At 38.6% G+C, this 14,969-nt stretch overlaps 1 protein-coding gene across 8 annotated transcripts in view; it reads right to left on the reverse strand.

Moving 5' to 3' along the window:
- The window catches only part of LOC108785742 (protocadherin gamma-C5-like), a 225,342-nt gene that overhangs the window by 42,873 nt on the left and 167,500 nt on the right, over nt 1–14,969 (reverse strand). For 3 of the 8 annotated variants that reach the window (XM_018554879.1, XM_018554876.1, XM_018554877.1), the window contains exon 1: nt 1,600–4,202. The exons of 1 other annotated variant lie outside the window; for it this stretch is intronic. In XM_018554879.1, the coding sequence (XP_018410381.1) occupies nt 1,600–4,002 (2,403 nt within the window). In that variant the 5' untranslated portion in view covers nt 4,003–4,202. Of the gene's footprint in view, nt 1–99; nt 121–1,566; nt 4,203–14,969 lie in introns of those variants that run through there. 4 more of the 8 variants (XM_018554878.1, XM_018554881.1, XM_018554880.1 and 1 more) reach the window with 4 other exon arrangements.

Below are 14,969 nucleotides of genomic sequence, written 5' to 3' on the forward strand. Positions count from 1 at the left end.
ATTTATCATGGTGGCCATTATCACAGAAAGAGCTAGGTAATCCAAACATTTACAGTTGTCACTGGAACAGGAATAGAGGAGAAAACTCACAATGAGGACCACTGTTCTGGTGATACCTATCTAGGAGGGGATGACCTCCTAGATAGGTGTTTCTTTTTTTAGAGGGTTTTCTACCTGTTATAGCTATAGGGCAGGTGGTGAAGGGAAATCTTCCAAACAGGACGCAGACAGCAAAGTAAAAAGCTGACATGGTTTTCACCCTTCTGTACTCTATCCAACACTAAAAAGCACACACAAACAACACAAAAAAAATTGTTTTGACTGTACATACACTTTAAAACTGTTAGCAAAAGCTTGGCTGTATTTAAATAGATAACCTATTATCTATCTATCTATCTATCTATCTATCTATCTATCTATCTATCTATCTATCTATCTATCTATCTATCTAATAGTCCTCTTCTCTTCTCCATTATTCATCCATCCTTGTCCTCTCCACAGCTATGTATCAAACTGTATGATCAATTTACACTGGATGACATTTCTATATATGTATGCATTTAACATGGACATTGAGCTTAGAAAGAGCCCTATGCTCTATATCACTGTATTAGTTATCTTTATGGGTCTGCTAAGACTGCTCTGTTCACACGCATACATATGTATACAACCTCCTCCCCTGAAGCTACTACAGATTAACATTGTTCATTATGTGGCACCCTGCAGAGGAAACCTCTGAAGCTGGGAAGTGTTCAGGAAATTGATTGTTACTTTCACTGACGCCACAAAAACTAAACTATGCACTGCTTGTATATATTGTGCCATAAATATCTTCTATAACAAGGGAAATATTTAAAACAGTTTTCTGCAATAAAGAACTGTATAAAATATAGTAGAATTCAAAGAAGGTAGACACAAATGATAAAATGTTGACAAGAGTTTTCCAATGTTTGCTTTTGCAGTAGACAAGCCGTATGGTAATGCTAAAAACACTTATGACATATAGCATGAGTTGGACATTATTAGTTGTCATGCATTAATGCTTCTACATAGGGTCTAACTTTAAAAAAAATGGACTGACTGTGTTTTCTGTAATAGCCATACAAGACAGCTGCAATCTATCTTCTCAGGACAGCAAAGGCACATAACTTTTTCCCTGTCCTTACAGGTAAACCTCATTGTATGGCACCTCTTCCGTCGTATTGACGATGTGTAAAGATGACAAGATGTATGAAAAATCTGACAACTGAAAAATCCTACATGGGGTTGTATTCCCATGTACCCTTGTTACTTTGTTAACAACTCCAAAACCAGCCTTACCAGCCATAAGAACAATGACTGGCTGGGAAAATCCACCATGGAAAATCCTGCACCCAGGACTATTTGACAAATGGGTGTTTGAACCTGTTGCATAGTTTCCAAAGACAAATTCTAATCCATCTGTAATTAACTAGATCATGCTAAAACTATGAGAACCAGTGAGCACATATAATGGGGAAATAGCCTCAGAATTCACAAATATAGCACAAATGAACTACACCTAACAAGTTATCAGAGAAAACTCACCTGCCCAGGCCCACTTAGAGTGGGAAATACAACCTCGGTTTCATTGAACATGCTTTTCAGTTGAGGAAAATTTAAAGGCCTCATGAAGTTGAAATCATTTTTATCTGACATTGTGGAATAGCAGGATTTGTAACACTGACCCTTGGGATCTGTTGGTGCCATCCTAACTTCCATATACTTCAGAGTACCATCTGAGTTCAAATGTAGAGTTGGCTGATACTGTCCTATGTAGTGATTCGGCTCAGGGCCATTTTTGCAACACCATGCTGGACCACCACTATCCTTTTTTAGGCATTTTATCAGCAATATTGTGAAGGTGATAAATGATACAGCACTTATTGCAACCAAAGAAATAATTAAATACATTGTTATTTCAGAACTGTTTGATGAACTTGGAAACAAATCCTGGGACTTCATGTTTTCCTGCACTGTATTATCTTCCAATGTAATGATGATAGTCACTGTGGCAGACAAGGGAGGTTCTCCATTATCACTAACTGAAACAACTACACTTTGCTCTTGGTTTTCATTTTCCTGAAAACTACGGGCAGTTCTGATTTCTCCCGTTTGGGAAGATATAGAAAATAAAGATGTGTCAGTGGCATTAACAAAGTTATATAATAACCATGCATTATGACCTGAATCAAGGTCCACTGCATTTACTTTAGTGACAAAGTATCCACTCGGGGCTGACCTTGGTATCTTTTGATGTGCAAGAAACTCACCAGAATGTTCAGGGTAGAAAATTGATGGAGAATTGTCATTAGCATCCAAGATGAAGATAAACACAGTTGTATTGGAAAATTGCTTAGGAGACCCAGAATCTTCAACTTTTACTGGGATTTGTATAACCTGGACCTGTTCAAAATCAAATGAACGCTGTGCATAAATATTTCCAGTTTTTGGATTAATATATACAAAAGTTGATATAGTGGAACCTCCGACTTCACCATCAGTAATTGAATAAATTAAGTTGGAATTCTCTCCTTCATCTGGATCCGATGCTGAAACTTCTACAAGTAACTGCCCAGGCTTGTTGTTTTCTTGAACACTGGCACTGTAAGTAACTTGGGAAAATGTTGGCTGGTTGTCATTGACATCTGAGATTTTTAAAGTGATTGTTTTTTGCGTCCTTAGAGGAGGAGACCCCATGTCACTTGCAACCAGGTCAATGACATACTGAGACACTGTTTCTCTATCCAAAACACCATCTGTAATCATTGAATAGTGATCATCTGAAGATTTGAACTTAAATGGCAAATTAGAGGGCAGTTCTAGTCTTACCTCCCCATTTAGACCCAAATCTTTGTCGTTTACTCTGAAAAGCCCAACAACTGTTCCGATTGCTGTATCTTCAGGAACGTCTGTCATTAAAGAGGTCAGCACTATTTCCGGTGCATTATCGTTGACATCATCAATTTCCACGTGGACAATACAACTCCCCTCCATTTCTGGCACACCTTTGTCTTTTGCTCTGATGGTTAACTCAAATGCTCTTGACTCCTCATGATCAAAAGGTCCAATAACAGAAATAACCCCCGTACTTGGATTTAAGGCAAATAATCTTTTAATGGAATCTGGTGTGTGATCATCAAAAGAATATTCAATTTCACCATTGGCACCTTCATCTAGATCGGTGGCATTAAGTTTTAAGAGTATCGTGTTAACAGAAGTATTCTCTTTTACATTGATTTTATAGGATCCCTTTACAAAGGTAGGTGGGTTGTCATTTAAATCCACAACAATAACATTTATTTGTGTAGTTCCAGACCTTGGAGGAGTGCCTCCATCTACTGCTGTCAGGATAAGGTGATGTCTGTCTGCTTCTTCTCTGTCCAAAACTTTTTCTAACACTAGCTCTGGAATGACAGTTCCATCTTTGCGGTTCTTTACAGACAGTGAGAAATAAGGACTTGGATCCAGTTTATATTGCTTAATTCCATTGGTGCCCACATCCAGATCGTGTGCACTTTCCAAAGTAAACCTAGCTCCGGGACTTGCTATCAATTCTGTAATCTTTATAGTTCTTTCATTGTTTGAAAACATGGGAGAGTTATCATTTATATCCTTAATCTCTACCATGACACGGTGTAGCTGTAGAGGGTTTTCTATAACTACTTCAACCGGTAACACACAGCTTGTGCTAGAGCCGCACAGGCTCTCCCTGTCTATCTTTTCATTCACTACCAAAGCTCCATTTTCCCAGTTCACAGCAAAGTGTTTTCTGCTTCCCTCTGATCCCATCCTAAGCTTGCGCTTCGAGAGATCAGAGATTTTCAGCCCCAGATCCTGAGCTACATTTCCCACCATTGTCCCCGGCTCAGACTCCTCCACAACTGAATAGTGAAGCTGCCCAGAGACCCAGCCCCAACTACATAGGAAAAAGAAGCACTTTACTTGCCATTTCCAAGTCTCTGCTGAGTTTTGAATGTCCATAACTTAAACCTTCCCTCCAAGCAGCGTGACTGCTGCTTTCTCCGAATCCACATGTAAATCCTAGGAATTAAGTGAATCCATAGTGCACAAAGAGACCTTCATATTGTAGCACATTTGTATCCAACTTGATAAATACATCCACAGAACTCTTATCAGAGCAGCAGCCTTCCTTTCTGTGTTGCTGGAGGAACGCTTCACAAAACCAGGGGGGGAGAGAAAGGATGACAGCGGAGGCTCTGTTGTGTGCAGCACAGAAGGATCAGATGTCATCTATGCCCTCTACTGGCCACTGTTATTAATTGAAAAACGGCAAACTGTAAATACATGATGCTGTATTTACAATCACAACTGAGAAAAAAACTTCCACATTTTTGGAATTCTTTAGTATTCTATCCTTTGTCCTAATGCAGATGTATATTTCGACGGCAATTTCATCTGAAAATTTCAATAATACAGTCAGCCACAATTAAACCTGCCATGTCTCTAATAATAATTGCTACATGAAAGCAATGTTTAGTAGTAGATATTGTTATCCGTGATTTTTTTGTTTCTGCATTAATGTTAGTTTTAATATTTTGTTAAGCATTTTCTACATTTCAGAATTCTACACTTATAATTTACAGGGTTATTCACAAAAGGGTGAAGAGTTTGGAGAAGGCAGGAGAAGTGAACAATCTAGGACAACATAGCTGAACTGGAAAGTGAGCTGAATTGGAGAATTTTTCCAAATCAGCTATTTTTGCCTAGATTGTTCACATCTCCTCCCTTCTCCAAACTCTTCACCCTTTTGTGACTAACCCTGTTAGTGTTGGAATCTGGTATATGGAGAGTAAACTAAGACATACATTATTGTCTACTTTTTAGTAACATAAGTTCACCTTTAATTTGACAATACCACAACTATGGAAGCATTTGATCAAATAACAGTACATTCAGATGTACCAAATGTAGTTCACTTTGTAGTATAGAAGTTTTCATAACCATGTATTAAAAAAAAAAAGGGCTAAACTTCCAGGAGACTGGTTGGAATATGAATAAACAGACATTTAGAAGAACTGTACACATTTTTAGAAAACTGGTCTACCATCATCGGATCTCTTTACCAGTTAAGGAGATTTTCATTACACATGTCATAGAATGCTGATTGAAGAAAACCTGACAGACAGAAAAATGCATATATGGTAAAGGATTTATTGCCCTTCTTGCTAAGGAAAGGGAATGGTAGGCTATCAATAAAAAAGAGTTTTTTCGAACATGACATTGTGCAACACTGATCAGCTTTGACAATCATTACTATCTTGCAAAACAGCTCAGCTCATTAAGTGATGCTCAATTTGGAAGCATTGATTGATTTAATAGCTAGCCTACCAATGTGGCCTATAACTAAACAAACATGTTTCCTTACAAAATGTGCATAATCTTTAAGAAGCATCTAGAAAAAAGAATAGCAAAAATAATAATATTTATCAGTATGGGGGCTCAGTATAAAAACCAGAAAAGTAATAAATATGAAGTAAAATCACATGTACCTCAGTATTGCCACTAACAAGTCAATTCCAATCCAATCAGTAGAACCTGCATTGCACAATGATGCCGTCTACCTGTTCTGACTAAACAGCAAGGGCATTGTATAATTTCCCATCAGTGAAAAAATCTTCCAACACTTATCCAGCAGTGGGCACTGCTATTAGAAACATCCCCAACATACAGGATATAGAACAAATACATCACAACTTCTTAAAGAGTCCCAGCCATGTTACACATTCAGGGCAAAGTGACAGAGCCTCTTTAAAGCTCACCGCAGCCAAGTTATTCTTACTTTCAGACTGCAAAATACCAGGTGTCCCTGATGGGCTAGGAATAGAAGAAGTCACCGGCACACACTGGCACGCAGTCTCCACTCTACCATTCCGACTTTATTGACGTTGGACAGTCATAACATCACATTGAAATTCAATGTTTCAGAACTGAATAGGTTCCATCATCAGGCAAACAAAGTGACTGAATAGGTTAGGTGACAGGGTTTCTTTAATCTATGTTCATGACATGTATCTCACCATTTACCTCTCTGTCTAAAGTTAAGGAGTTTAACAGATTCCACACCCATCAATAATTGTAAAATAAACCTAAACACAGCTGGTATACTAAAGCGGGACTCCAGAAAAATATCATAACCTATATACAGTATATAAAGCCTGACTTACACTTATAACTGCAAGCATCCTCTATGTATACAGTTCAACACCCATCTTCTCACTAGAATTTACAAACAAAGAAGACATTTCTGCACATCTTGTCTCCATCTTGTATAAACTGTTGCTTCATGGTATACATGATGATGTTCCTGTATGATGTATTGCAAAAAGAATGTAATAAAAGACTGACTTAAATATTATGAGATTGCACATACAGAGACAAGAGACAATGGAGCACTTGGTCTTTTTCTGCTGTCGATCTTCTATGTTTCTGTTGAGTAACATTTATTTATAATGGTTAAAAACCTAAATATAACTGCTATGAAAGCTATTCACATTCTATATCTCTAGAGGAACTGTGTTTGCACTGGAGATTAGAGGGCAAACATACATGTATGTATGTAGTATGTTATACATGTATGTATGTAGTGTTTTGTAAAGAGTATGGAAGGGTAAGCCCTCCAGTTAGGTGGTCTTCACTGTCTCTGTACCTGCTGATGAGATTCACTCCACTATGTTATCTTAGTGACTACTGTCACGGAGACAGCTATAGTAATGAAGGAAAATCCAAAATTCTGGGATGGCCATACACATGCCGTTCTTTCTCTGCAAGCTGAATGAGAGAACCGTGCAATTTTCCCATCCATGCTGAGGAATATCCCCTGCTAGATATTGGATTTTGACAGCTGGTGCCTGTGGTTGTATCTGATTGGCTGCAGTCACTGTTTGTCTGACAAATTTTCTCCAGACTCCTTCATTTTTTTCATTGAAGTTTGTTGAGCCATGTGTTGCTGTCAGGACCACCCATGATTAGAATTCTGGCAGATATAAAGTGTGTGGTCAGCTTTACAGTTCTCAGTAGAGCAAGACGTTCTTCAAATGGGGGCAAATGTTTAAGTGACTACTGGGAATTTTCCTCACATTTTCTGTTGTATATCCAGAATAGGAGGAGAGAAAATCTCCCCAGTGGGGCACACACATAAAAATATGGGGATTTTACTCTACCTTACTCTATCCAAAATAAAACTAACGCTGACCATATGCAGCTTAAATTTCAGCCAAATCCTGCTGAACTGGATGAAATTTGAACCATGGGTGACCTTGTCAGCACCGCCCATCACCGCCCATCACCGCAAAGCTCAATTGAAAAATCGAAGGAGCTGAGTGGAAAATTGTTGGGCAATCTGATCAGATGCAGTCACTGTTCGGGAATTCATATAGCTGGGGGTGCTGGTTGCTATAGCCGTCAGGGGAGATTCCCCCATGGGTGAATCAAGTGATTTCTGTCCTTCAACCCATGGGCTGAAGGACAGAAATCTAAACATGTATAAAGTTTGCCTTTACATACACTTTAATGGTTTTGTTATGGATGAAGGGGGCGCTGTGTTCCATGCTGTTACAGACTTCATATCCTTACTTTTCCTTTCTTCACCTTTTTGTTTCATCTCTTTCTTTCTTTATACTTCTCTCTTTCTCTTTATATCCTCCCCCCCCAGTAATTGAGATCACATACAAACAGTTATCTTATGCATTTTTGCATCAAATGTCATTCAGTAAAGGTAGCATCAAGAGAATCATCACACACAGGTACAGCTCCTAAACTTCAGATAATGAAAATCAAATAAAAATGTCACATGCAGGCAAACCTGCTGGTAAAGCTAGGTATTGTGGTATAAACAAAACCGATAAGTATAATTTCAGTACATATCCCTTATTCTTACTAGTTCTACCTTTTCTGCAGCAGTTGCTCCAGACCACCACTAGAGGGAGCTTAAGAGAAAACAATTTCTAGTCTGCTCATTTCTCCAGTACAAAGTTCCTCTCTTGTCTTCCTTCAGCTTCCTCTAGTGGTGGGGTGCAGAAGCTGCTGCAGGAAGAGACAAACTGACTTTTCAAGTAAAAATTACAAATATGTGCAAAAAATGCACTTAGTATTTAAAGGAAAGCAACCTTTATTTCTTACAGGTATTTACTGTATATAATGCCAACAATTTTATGCAACACTTTACAAACTGTACATTCACATCAGTCCCTGCTCACAATTTAAGGGCCCTACACACACAAGGCAATTAAACGTCCAGCATGTCTTTGGAGTGTGGGAGAAAGCCCACACAAACACAGGGAGAACATGCAAACGGCTTGCAGTTAGTGTCCTGACTGAGGGAATCTAGGGACTCCCAGTGCTGGAAGGCAGAAGTGCTAACCACTAAGTTAAAGTGCTGCCCGATTATAAAAAAAAAGAAATGATCACAAGAAAATGATGGAACTTGCAATTGCTGACTTCTAAAAATGCTGCCTGCCCTGCAAACATGCTGACCATTTGGCGTCAATACCTCAAGCTACTGGAACAAGTATACAGATCAGTAATTTTGTCATTCCTAATCTGCTTGCTTCTTGCCATCAGTAAACGTTTTGCAGCCAGAGGGTCAGCATATCTTCCAGTGATTTTAAAAATACTAAAACCAGAAAAATCAATATGTCAGATGGGCAAATAGTATTTTCAAATGGAGGTCAGTAATAACAACAGCCCCTATATTTCCCCCTGTGTTATGTACTTATTATTGTTATTTACAAATGGAATCAAGGAAGGGGAACTGAATAGAGTTTTTTTCCAATTTTTCTAGGCAATCTATGTTAAAGCCAGAAAAAAAAACCCAACAATACAGCTACTGTATGTGTTCCAACATCTGCAATGCAAAGATTAAAACAGGAAATTACAGACATGACTAAATAAAGCTTATGAGCACATATAAGACAATTACAGTATAAAACCTTAAACACAATTATAGTAAAAGCTACTACATAATCACTTCAGATCTAAAACACCACCACTGTATGGAATCAGGGCCGGATTTGCCACAAGGCCGGGGCGGCAGGGAGCAGAGGGGCAGCAGGGGTGTAGAATCTCCCGACACCTGGGAAATGCAGTTTCCGGGCACCGGGAATGCAGGGCTAAATGTAGAGCGGGGAGGCCACTTGTTTGTTTACAAGTGATCTCGGCGATGTCGCCAAGATCACTTGTAATAACACTGCAGAAGCCTTTCCCTCTCAGATGTCACAGGAGTTCCAGCATAGTGCCGTGCTAGAACTCCTGTATTGGAAGTGACAGGTTCTATAAGAAGAACCTATCACCTCCACATGCTATCACACAGGGGCTTGTTAGCTCCTGTGTGATGGCAATAAAGTTAAGTTAAAAAAAAAGATAAGATAAATAAAAATTTAAAAAGTAAACAAATAAATAAAAAATAAAAATAAAAGCATTACAAGAAAGGGTTATTGTGTGTTTACAACTAATTGTGGCCATGTGAAATTATGAATCAGGCAGACAGAAATGTATACCTTTTTAGCTGTAGAAAGGTAAGCGTGCATCCCGGCTTAGCACAATTTATAAAATGCAAAGCGTTGCTCTGTGAAGTGTAAACAAACACTACATGGCCTGAGCTGCCTTGTTACCATGGAGATAAATGGAGCGGCAGTATTTTCTGCAGAGGAACTGCAGTGCTAGCAGTGGAGTCACTCATCAAGGATGCATATACATTATGCTTGGCTACTTTGTGCAGAAGGTGGTTAATCCGCTCGGTATACAAACATTTCTAACTGGCTGCAGTAAAATGAACACAGCCATTACATTTCTTCACTATCTGGGTGAAGGATTAATTAAAGAGAGCACGCAAAAAAGCAACAATAATATGTATTCCCAATATCCAGTTATTCAATGGCCAAAGCAGTTATGTCAACATTCACCCTAAAATCATATTTTATTGTTTACAAAATTGTATATTTCTGTCTGGCCATTAAAAATAATATCTATGTCTGGTTTTAGACAACCATTCTTAACTAATATACACAATAAATTTTACCTTAAAGTGACATTGAAGTAAATTGTTTTACATATATCTACTGCTGGCAAGCAGTAGATATATTCAGAAACATAAAAAAAATACCAAATAGGTAAAAACTTACCTATGTCTCCGCCGCTTGTTCCTGGCTGTAAAATCCAGCTTCTCGAGCGGCCGTGCAGGAGGATGTTTGCGGGCACATGCGCAGGGGAGATCAACATCATGGAGTAGAGGAGAGACTCACTGTAAGTGAATGCACGCAGCCGTGCGCGTGCCTGCCAGACAAACTCTGTGGGACAGGAAGAGACAGCAGTCTGCACTGGATCAGAGACTGGCACCAGGGCTGGAGGGACTGCTGAAAACAACTGGAAAGAAGTCCTGGTAAGTCCTTAAAGCAGCATGAGGGGGGGGGAGTGTGACTTTAATGTCACTTTAAGGCCTCATTCACACAGGCAGTAAGGGGGCGGTAAAACCAGGAGGTTGATTTTCCATCCCCCGGCCTCCTGTTGCAATGTCAGCACTGTAGCCAAACAGGATTGTATACACTGCCATGGCTGAGACGCTTTGTGACACAGCAAAAAATATACAGCATATCGATTGTCAAACACACTCATTAAAGTGAATGGGACTGCACCACAACCACATAGGTACATGGCTGCAACACTGTATTGCAATAGAAAATCCCCATTGGGATTAAAAATACCCTCAAAAACTGCATTCAGGAGGTGGCATTATTGCCTTTTGAACACTGAGCTGCTCCATCACCCTCTGAAAAGAGATCCACTGCAGATTGGTTTTCAGCGGGTGGTGGAGGTTGCTGCCCATGTACCTAACAAAGCTGAGACCTGGAGAATTTTGGAAATGTTATTTTTTTTTTTTTTAGCATGTATTATTTATTGAAGTTTCAAAGGATACAGTACACAAATGTTATTTTATTTTTAGGCCGTGTGCACACTAACCTCAAAAAACTGTCTAGTCAGGTCTGCAAAGCGAACATTCTGAGAGGGATCTGAGCGCATCCAATGGTCTACTATCTACATTTTCACACCTGATATTCAGAACCGCTTGCAGGCTTAACAATTAGATGTGCTTAGTAAATCAAGAAATGATTGAATTCATGGCTCATTTAGGGGTTTATTTTAAAAAGTTGTTGGAAATTCCAATACACATCAGTGCCATCTATGGATGCTAGTGCCATGCAAATGGCATCCACCCACTTTTTTAAATGAACCCCTTACCTTTTGTTTTGCAGAGCTGAATTGTTTGTTTTTGATTGTAGTGTGCATGAGGACTAAAAAGGAACTAACATGTTTCAAAATCCTCCTGTCCTCTACTACTACTACTAAGGTGAAGTTGAATGAGCTGAATGGATGTAAGGGCAAGCAACGTTTATGTACGTTTATGTGCACCACTTTTAGCTGCAAAAAAAAACACATTTTCTATATTTTGACCCAGGAAGTTGATTTCTACAATGCAATTATGGCATGCGGTGAAACAAGGTCAAGCATTGCATTCAGGATCCTAGTCCGCTCTGGACTTTTTAAAGGCATCTAAATGCAAACTGATGCCAACAAACATTATTTTTATGCATCTGGATTGATCTCCACTGCCAGAGGAACAACACAAAGAAACCTAATGTAAATGTGCATGATGACATAGGATTAGATAACAGCTATATGTATATAATAATGTTAACACAAAATAAAACAATACAGAATAAGAATGCAAATGTATCTCATTTCCATCCATTAACTCTGACCTCCAAGACAGGATTCTTGACCTGAAAGATGTTACAGTGGCTTTGTATGTTGCGGTGTAATGGCTTCCACTTTATTTTTAGTCTTTGCAGTAATTGTAAACATTAGAATGTTCTTCCTGTGAAGTGTGGTCATTAATTGGTTCTCATGTTACAAAGCCAGACAAATATTTTTCCTGGGGATGCATTAGATCCAGTTCTTTTTCTGGCCACACAAGAGAAACTTGTCCACCACTAAGTGTCTCCCTAAGCATATTTTTCTGCTGACCTTGAGCGCAGGCACAGTCCTGAATAGTAACCTCTATTCACTATATCTTTCATGCACAGAAATGTAGCAGAGTAGAATCACAAGCTCTTGAAAAGCTACACATATTGATATCCTTCTCTATTTTTACTTAAACATATACAACAGTGGCTTACAGATAATTATGTACCATTTACACCATAATTATGTACCATTTACACATTCTCTGATGCTTTGTCCCTAATATGCTCACACACATATTACTGTCAAGATTATTAAACATTCGTTGAATGTTATAAATTCATTCTCACAGGTAGAACATATTTTAGATGTTTTTTTATCATTACAAATACTCTCTTATGTACTTCCTATGACTATGTCAGGAGTGAGAGGCTTAAAGACTAAACAGAGGGCAATAAAGTGGACACCCGAAGAAGGACCCTCCCGTGGAGTAAACAGCAGAGAAGACTTGAGACTTGAGCCTCAGCTGACCGAGGCTATAGGTAAATAAAAAGGTATATAGATTTTTTTTATTCAGTAATCAATTAGAATGGGGTCGGAGAGTGACTAACTTTATCTCGAAGATGGGCTTTTAGTTTTAGATTTCACTTTCCCACCACATTTGTACGAGATACCTGTTAAAGCTGCTCTTCCTGTAGTCCAACCATTTTTTGTTTTAAATATAGTAGGAATAAGTTAAAATTGCTGACAGGTTTATATTTCTGTAAATGACCCCACTGGAATGAGTATACTCAAATAACACCCATATAAAAATGGGGGTGCAGTTGTCACTGAAAGGAAAGATCAGACAGCAACAAAAACATTGTCAGATTTTCCAACCTCCTCCTTTGCACGCCATTTTTCCAAGCTTTACCACAGTTTCTTTCCCTTTAATGCTTTGTTGTCAGGACAGAGTGTGAAGGGAACAGAGACACAATCGGCAAAAAAAAACCTGACAGAGGCTTCAACTCCTCTCTGCTTTGTTCAAAGAATATAAAAGCTTGCCTCTATTTGGGATATAAATTTAAGGGGCTGACGTATATACCTTCTAGCCAATATTGCTGGCAAATACCTTTCACATGACATTCCCACCACTAGATGTCACTGAGGAGCATAGGAAAGTCATCAGGAAGGTTTATACATCAGCTCCTAAGTGCTTAATTTGGTCTGCCTTACATATGTAAACTAAACCAAGATTATGATCCTAATTCTGCATGCCGGTGAGGATCCAGAAAAAAAGACCCTTCATTATTACTACATGGAAAAATAGGAGGCAGGTTTACCTTTTAATTGAAAGTGTTAAGCCCCATTAAAGTAGAACTCCAGCCAAAACTTTTTAAAGTTTCGAATAGAGAGCAGATGGAACAGAACCACTGTCAGGTTTTTATTGTATGTGTCTGTTGGGAATATTCATCCTCTTGATTGCCCTGGTGACCTTCATCATTGGGAGAGAAAGTCAGGGGGAAATACAAGATTTCTATGGTTGTCAGAACAGAAAGAAGGAGAACATCTTCCAATGGAGACACTTGTTCCAGTGACACCCTTCTAAAAACAATATAGAAACCGCCAGGGGTGGTAAACTCTCCCCAGACTATCCACAACTACGAATCTTTATTGCCACAGAAATGAAAAAAAAGAGAAAAGAACACTTTACATTCTGTCTGCACTGCATTGCAAGGCAGCAGTTTTAACAAAAGAGACATATTATAATGTAAAAGGTGTGTTCATATCCAAGATCGTATAGTGTGTGCAGAGAAGCTCCTTAACTCCTCTCCATATAACTTGATGTTTCAAATGGACAGGGTTGCTGTATTTCCAGGTATAAAAGAAGGGTATGATGAGTGGAACTGGTATTCATCATTTAAGAAACACTGATGCTTTCTACCCTTGCTTTCTTTTGTTCTACATATTGAAATTGCATATCCTTATCCTGCGACAAAATGTCAAAAGAAATCAGTGTATGTCTTTATCATTGCTTGTTGGCTAGAGTATGTGTATTGTTTGTTTTGGCAACATCACGGTGTTCTGTTACTATTCTGTTGTAGCCATTTCTTAATAGAGAAGCAATGGTAGCATGCAGCCTCTATGCTATCTTGAATGAAGATACAACACTTAATTTCGGTTAGTGTGTCAAAAACCATCACATTACATAGGACTTTTGTGCATAAGAGCCATAAAGCTCTCATGATCAAGTTTCTATTTTCTAGGTATTGTGAGAAGGAATATCTACATATATTACAATGCACCTTGCCTTTTGATGTTAACTATAGCTTACATTTCCAGATACTTTACATGATTAATCTATATTACCAAGCTACCAGTTTATTGATTAGCTTCCTACAATAAAAGCAGACCAATTTACAATAATGCACATAGAAAATTAAAGTCCATAAAAAAAATTCAGATTTTCAAAGTCAGAACAAATATCATCCTTGGGCAAAGCAAACCACCTTAGTTTTTTAAAGCCATTGTTGTGTAGCTGGCTTTGAGTATAAAATGTTGTCTGCAGGCTAATCACAGCTAGCTAAAGAAGGAGAAGGCATACCTCCCTACTTTCTGAATGAGAAAGAGGGACACCTTCCAGCACAATGTATTTAGGCAACGAACACACCTCTGCCGCACCATTAGGCAGTTAGGAATTTTTATATCAGAATGATTGATTAAACCCAAAACTATTTTTTTCACCATTACTTTCCTTAATACTGGCTTTTCAAAATAGCAAACAAGATAATTATGGTTTTAGTGCACAATAATGCTATTGGTAGTTGAATAGTACATGTTAATAGATATCAGATCAAAAAGAGGGACAACTGAGAAGGAAAGAGGGATGGAGGAATTTGGTTTCAGATGGGGGACAGGTTAGAGGTATGGGAGAAGGAGGACTGATTAAGCAGCATGCGCGCCAGAGGCTGGCATGGTAACCAATACACACG

The sequence above is a fragment of the Nanorana parkeri genome, unplaced genomic scaffold (assembly GCF_000935625.1).
Source record: "Nanorana parkeri isolate BGI_ZX_2015 unplaced genomic scaffold, ASM93562v1 scaffold176, whole genome shotgun sequence".
Classification (NCBI taxonomy): domain Eukaryota; kingdom Metazoa; phylum Chordata; class Amphibia; order Anura; family Dicroglossidae; genus Nanorana; species Nanorana parkeri.